Below are 7,014 nucleotides of genomic sequence, written 5' to 3' on the forward strand. Positions count from 1 at the left end.
GGTAGGGGTGAGGTCATGCTGATTACATCCTGATGTATGTGGAGTCACTATAGCCTATAACCTCCATTATTCAGGGAATAGAAAAGGAGGTAAGCCATCCCCTTTGCCAAATATCATTAGATATTATTTCTGTCTTTTTGTTTCAATATTATATTGTTTATTTTTATTTTGTTTTTGTCTCATTAGCAAATTGTTTGCGACAGAAAACTATTTGGCAGCAATTAATGCATACAACTTAGCCATAAGACTAAATACTAAGATTCCACTATTGTATCTGAATCGGGCTGCTTGCCACCTAAAATTAAAAAACTTACACAAGGCCATCGAAGATTCTTCTAAGGTATATATATTTATCTACATATGATACTTTAAAATTGTTATACTCCTATTTATTGGTGTAAATGATGACCTTACCTTTTATGTGTCAAATTTAAATAATTGAGAATTATTTAAATAATAAAGGATTTTAACAATCATCTTGCTTATTACATCTTTTTTTCTGGAAAAAAAAATTTTTTTTGCATGGACAAGTTTCCTGAGCCTTCAAGTTAAATTAGAAATCCCCTATCAATTGCTACTAAATTGCTCTGGTCTACCAGTTGAAATGAGTAAATTGCTGGCAGTTTGTGCTCAACCTTTTTCTTATTAAAATTTTGGACACATAATACAAGGTGGAAGGAAGAACACTTGGTATCACTGCCACTTGCACAGTAAAAGCCTATCTCAATAATTGTTTTCACATTTTCAGAGTAACTTAGTATATCCTAATTTTCATTACTGATATCATGTCATTATCTTAAACTGCTAGTTGTTTTCTTGTTTTTCATATCAAAGTAACTTGTTTTAAGGGGAAATCAATGCAAAATCTCTTATGTGGGTCCTTGAAATTGAGGATATGGAGGAAACAACTAAGTCTTCACACTCTGATCTCATTAAGCTACTGAACATCTGATAGTATTTTAAATCTATTTTTCCTTTTACTAGAACAATTTGTACATAAAGAAATACTTATTGAATAAATGAATAACTGAATCATTGAATTTGAATATAAAAAGCTAAAAATGCTATTTAATCATTCTTGCTAGTAAAGATAAAGCTTTAGAGGTTTCAGATGATAAACCAAATTAAAACTTTGGAGAAGAGGGGATATGAGTCTCATATAGGAACAATTGAACAATTCCTTAAATTGCTCAACATAAATACATGTATTTAATAAATTCCTATGGTAGCTAAGACAAAAGTTTAGGTGGGTGAGAGTTTGAGGCTTGTTTTTAAAGTTAAAGTTTTTACCATATTTTTGTTCAGATTTGAATTAGAAAGTTATGTTTTTCCCTTATTATTATTCTTACTTTGTAAGGCACTGGAATTATTGACACCACCTGTTCCAGACAATGCTAATGCAAGAATGAAGGCATATGTACGACGTGGAACAGCATTCTGTCAACTAGAATTGTATGTAGAAGGTAAGAAAATGAAAGAAATGTTTCAAGTTTCAAATTATACACTGGAAAAAATGTTACTGGGCTTATTTAAGATCATGACTGTTTAGGACTCATTATTTTATATTTTTTATCACTTTATTTAATCTTTGTAATTTATCTGACAAAAAATGATTTTGAAATATTTTTAAAAAGATTCTTGTATAAGGGAGTTAGAACAAGATGTAAACAAGTGTAGATCTAGGAAATGCTGTGATATCAACTTTTCCATGAAAAGATGTGTGAGAAAGGACATAAATGACTCACTTATGATATAATGGAAATTTTAAAATGAGCTTCTTTGGTCACACACATGCACATGTGCTCAGAAATAACTGACCTATCACAATATATAATCATTACATATGTTTGTGTGTTTTTTAAATATGGAACATGCTAATTTTTGTATGTTCCAATTTTATTTTATTTTATTTTTTTAATAAATCTTTATTGTTCAGATTATTACAGGTGTTCCTCTTTTTTTCCCCCCCATAGCTCCCCTCCACCTGATTCCCCACCCCACCCCATGCCCTTACCCCCCGCCACTGTCTTCATCCATAGGTGTAAGATTTTTGTCCAATCTCTTCCCGCACCCCTCACACCCCCTTCCCCCTGAGAATTGTCAGTCCACTCCCTTTCTATGTCCCTGATTCTATTATATTCACCAGTCCATTCTGTTCTTCAGATTTTTTTATTCACTTGATTTTTAGATTCACTTGTTGGTAGGTATGTATTTGATGTCATTTTATTGTTCATAATTTTTATCTTTACCTTTTTCTTCTTCCTCTTCTTAAAGAATACCCTTCAGCATTTCATGTAATCCTGGTTTGGTGGTGATGAACTCCTTTAGCTTTTTCTTGTATGTGAAGCTCTTTATCTGACCTTCAACTCTGAATGATAGCTTTGCTGGGTAGAGTAATCTTGGTTGTAGGTTCTTGCTGTTCATCACTTTGAATATTTCTTGCCACTCCCTTCTGGCCTGCATAGTTTCTGCCGAGAAAACAGCTGACAGTCGTATGGGTACTCCCTTGAAGGTAACTAACCGTTTTTCTCTTGCTGCTTTCAAGATTCTCTCTTTGTCTTTTGCCCTTGGCATTTAATTATGATGTGTCTTGGTGTGGTCCTCTTTGGATTCCTCTTGTATGGGGTTCTGTGGGCTTCCTGGACTTGTAAGTCTATTTCTTTCACCAGGTAGGGCAAGTTTTCTGTCATTATTTCTTCTAATAGGTTTTCAATATTTTGCTCTCTCTCTTCTTCTGGCACCCCAAAAATTCGGATGTTGGTACGTTTAAAGTTGTCCCAGAGGCTCCTTACACTGTCTTCATATTTTTGGATTCTTTTTTCTTTTTGTTTTTCTGGTTGGGTGTTTTTTGTTTCCTCATATTTCAGATCTTTGGTTTGATTCTTGGGGTATGTTGATCTACAGTTGAGTTTCTGTATATTCTTTATTTTAGACAGTGTATGCTTAATTTCTGACTGGTCCTTTTCCATTTTTTTGGCATTCTCATTAAGATCCTTAAAGGTCTCACTAAGTTCCTCAGAGGTTTTTAGAAGATTCTTGAGTAACCTTATAAATGTGGTTCTGAACTCTATGATGTCCAGTAGTTTGCTTTCCTCCATTTCTTTCATTCGTGACATGTTTCTTTGTCTCCGCATTTTGCTGCTTCCCTGTGTTGATGGAGTGGCTTTGTGTGGTAGGTGACCTATAGGGGCGAGTAGCTCAGCCTCCCCAATCACCTGAGGTGGACGCTCTTGGTACATCCCTTTTGTGGGCTGAGTGCAAAGTCTTGGTGTAGTTAAGCCTTGATTGCTGTTGGTACACTGGGAGGAATTGACCTCCAGGCCAATTGGCTGTGAGGACCCGCTGTGTCTATAATGGAAGAACTGCTGCACTGGAGACACACTTATGGTACAGGACTTGTTTCAGTGGGGCTTTGGTGCTCACTGAGTCTGCCTCTTGAATGTGTCACTTAATGGATGTGAGGAGTTGAAATCTGGTGTCGTCTCACACTGACCACTAGGTACACTGGCTTCTGGGTCTCCAATGGGGTGCAGGTCAGCTACTGTCGGAGGCCACCCAGCAGGGGCTACAGCGAGAACTACAGTTTTCTCCTCTTTGCTTGGGGTTTGGAGGTTTTAGAGCAGTCTGACCTGGCTGCAAGTTTGCTAGGTTAAGCTGCAATAGGGCAGGCCATTCATATGCTAAAGCCGCAGCTTGGAGCTTGGGTGGGTTTGTAGGTTGTGCGAGGCAGGGTCTCAGGGCATCACTAGGCTAGGGCGTGGCAAACAGCGATGGCTGCCAGTTAGCCGGCTCTGCGTCTCCAACCACGTCCCGCGTCCCGCACCTCAGCGCAGTAAACAATTATTCCTGCGCGCAGCTCTGCAAGCAAGCCACCCTCACTTTCCGACCTGATGGCAGACAGTCCAGCTTCTCCCCATAGGAGTTTGGGTCCCCCGCGTCTCCCCAGAAACTGGATTTCAGAGTAATCGGGGGCTTGTCTGCCTTCAGGTTGAAAAAAGCAACGCCTGCTGCCAGTCTGGATTGTGCATCTCCGTACCTCAGCTTTTCAGCGCTTGTGCACGTCTCAATGCTCTTTTCTCTTTCCTTCTAGTTGTAGAACTTCCACTCAGCCAGCTTTCCCGTGGTTCTGGGTGATAGACGTTTTGTTTTTTAGTTGTAGTTTTGAAATTGTTGTGCAAGGCAGCAGTTTAGGTGTTTACCTACGCCACCATCTTGGATCCTCTCTCTAGAGTCGTATGTTCCAATTTTAGTATGTGTGCTGCCAAAGCAAGCACTTGTTATATATATTTGTAACACTGTACTAAGGATTGTAACTAAGCCCTATGTGTATTGAAGCCATCTCACTTATTTAATTGTTATTGTTTTACATTTTTAATGTATTTAGGGCTTATTTATAGTTAGCTACTCATGTTGTTCCAAAGGCAAAATATTGTAGTAGCGAGGTTCCATCTTTAGCACTCCTTTTCCCATCCCTCCCTCCCAGATGGTTATTTAGCTTCCCTTCATTCAAGGCCTAATGACTCTAGCCTTTAAAAGTTTCATTATTTCTGAGTTCATTTTTAAACTTCTTTCTGCCATTTTTAGAAGATTTTTCTAAGAAAAGCATTTATATTAGCTTTATATGCTAATATAGTGTTTTATCTAGCTTCATGAGGATAAAAAAATACCAAGACAGGAATGAAACATAAAACTATCTTTACAAATTATAATAGCATCAGACTTTTTTGAGCTAAAGATGAGAAAATGAAGGGTTGAAAAGTTAAGTGATTTGCCTGAAGTAGCATGGCAAATCAATACAGCACTTAGAACTCAAGTTTCCTTCCTCCCAAAGAAATTCTTCCTACCTTTTTATTGATAATGATTTAGATTCAGTTATATATTTTTACCAACCCATCCACAATGCTTTCTTTCTTAACCAATTTTCCTCAAACGAATTCTGTAGATATAACTACAGAAAAAAAAACAACAACCCACAAGCTACAGTTTATGAATTATATAAAGTATGAATTATCTACCCAAATTATTTTTAGAAATTTAGAATTTCTAAATCAATGCCATTTATTCCTTTTTTAAAAAAAAACAAACTTCAACCTGAGGATATTTTAAAATTGATTTGAGAGAGAGAGAGAGAGAGAGAGAGAGAGAGAGAGAGAGAAGCATCAATGTGAGAGAGAATCATTGATCAGATGCCTCTTTACAAGCCCCAACCAGGAATCGAATCTACAACCTCTGGGTGCATGGGATGATACTCCAACCAACTAAACCAACCAGGCCAGGGCTCTTTTTTTTTAAAAAAAATTGATTTTTGAAATACAGAGGAAGGAAGAGAAAGAGAAAGAAGGAAAGAGAGAGAGAGAGGAAGGGAGGGAGGGAAGGAGGAAGGGGGAAAAAGAGGGGGGAGGGGGGAAGAAGTGGGGGGAGAGACTTGTTGTTCCACTTATTTGTGCATTCATTGGTTAATTCTTTTATGTACCCTGATGGGATCAAACCTGAAACCTTGGTTTATTGGGATGACACTGTAACCAACTGAGCTACCTGGCCAGAGCCCATTTATTACTTTTTCATTGAGGTGATAAAAATGTCCTTTCATTATATGACTTTTATTGATTCTGTTCATGCTTTAATGAATTTAAGCTTTAGCTTATTTGTTCTTGAATTTGCAATAACTGCTTCTTACTGAATCTTAAATGAACTTATTATAATTATTCCCAAAATCACTGAAAAATTTCTGCAGTCTGTTAGAGCTACTACCATGTGTGTGAAGATGTGAATCTGATTTAAAGCCTGGTACTGGCCCTGAACCATATTCTCAGTGGTTATTTGTATTTTTTTAAATATTGTCTAAGCCCTGGCCGGTGTTGCTCAGTTGGTTGAGCATCATCCCATGCACCAAGAGAGTTTGCCTATGGGATTCCTGATCAGGGCACATGTCCAGGTTTCAGGCACTGTCCCCAGTAGGCAGTGTGTAGGAGGCAGCCAATTGAGGTTTCTCTCTCATCCATGTTTCTCTCTCCCCACCCCTTTCCTCTCTCTCTAAAAACGTATTTAAAAATATATATTGTCTAGATCAGTGGTCGGCAAACCGCGGCTTGCGAGCCACATGTGGGTCACGAGCCGCGGTTTGCCACTCTGTTGACTAGTGAGTTTGCCGATCACTGTCATATACTACCCTTTACCTCTTTGCACACAATATGCCACAATTGCCTAATCCTCACAGCTTCCAACTACACGGTAACATTTAGTCTAGTCCAGTGGTCAGCAAACTCATTAGTCAACAGAGCGGCAAACTGCGGCTCACGAGTCACATGTGGTTTGCCAACCACTGGTCTAGATAATACAAGTAAGTATTTATGAAATATTTTCTTGATCATTTTTGCTATATAAATATAGGCCTACAGGATTATGAAGCTGCACTTAAGATTGATCCATCCAACAAAATTGTACAAAATGATGCTGAGAAGATTCGGAATATAATTCAAGGAACAGAAGTAAAATCTTAATGACTACTAGAAGCAACTAGGTACTATAATGGGTTTTGTTTAAAGTTTTTTCAAAATAACTGGAGGAATTGGGAATCTTTGTACATATTATGGGTAATTGTGCAGAATCACTTTATTTTAGTGCTCTAGTTCTGTTGGAAAGAAAATATTATAAATCTATAGAAAATAATATGTTTGAGATGCATGGTTTCTGATTAAGTAAATCAAAATAATCTATTTCAATTCTTTATCTCTTTATATTAATATATAATTTAATTACATATTTTTGTTACTGAATTCAGCTTGCCCTTATAACCAATAAAATATATGTTGGTGTGATGATTACTAGGACACTTACTGATTCATTTTTAACAAGGTAGAATTTTAAAATTAGAGGTTATGTTGATAAAGTATTTTGTCTATATTAAATATGCTATTTAATTGTCTGAATGGTTGATCTTGGTATAATCAGTACTGATGTTTTCACATAGTTTCCAAGTGCACAGGACCTGTTTTATTTATTTTTCTTATACTC

General features: G+C 37.0%; 1 protein-coding gene across 2 annotated transcripts in view; it reads left to right on the forward strand.

Moving 5' to 3' along the window:
* Positions 1-6,782, forward strand: part of DNAAF4 (dynein axonemal assembly factor 4) — a 34,551-nt gene extending 27,769 nt beyond the window's left edge. Inside the window, exons 7-9 of one of the 2 annotated variants that reach the window (XM_080666877.1) lie at positions 187-340; positions 1,358-1,463; positions 6,391-6,782. In XM_080666877.1, coding sequence (XP_080523003.1) covers positions 187-340; positions 1,358-1,463; positions 6,391-6,500 — 370 coding nt within the window. In that variant the 3' untranslated portion in view covers positions 6,501-6,782. The remainder of the gene's footprint in view (positions 1-186; positions 341-1,357; positions 1,464-6,390) is intronic. The other variant, XM_080666878.1, reaches the window with a different exon arrangement.
* Positions 6,783-7,014: the final 232 nt, after the last annotated feature.

This window comes from Plecotus auritus, assembly GCF_963455305.1.
Source record: "Plecotus auritus genome assembly, chromosome: 1".
NCBI classification, from domain to species: domain Eukaryota; kingdom Metazoa; phylum Chordata; class Mammalia; order Chiroptera; family Vespertilionidae; genus Plecotus; species Plecotus auritus.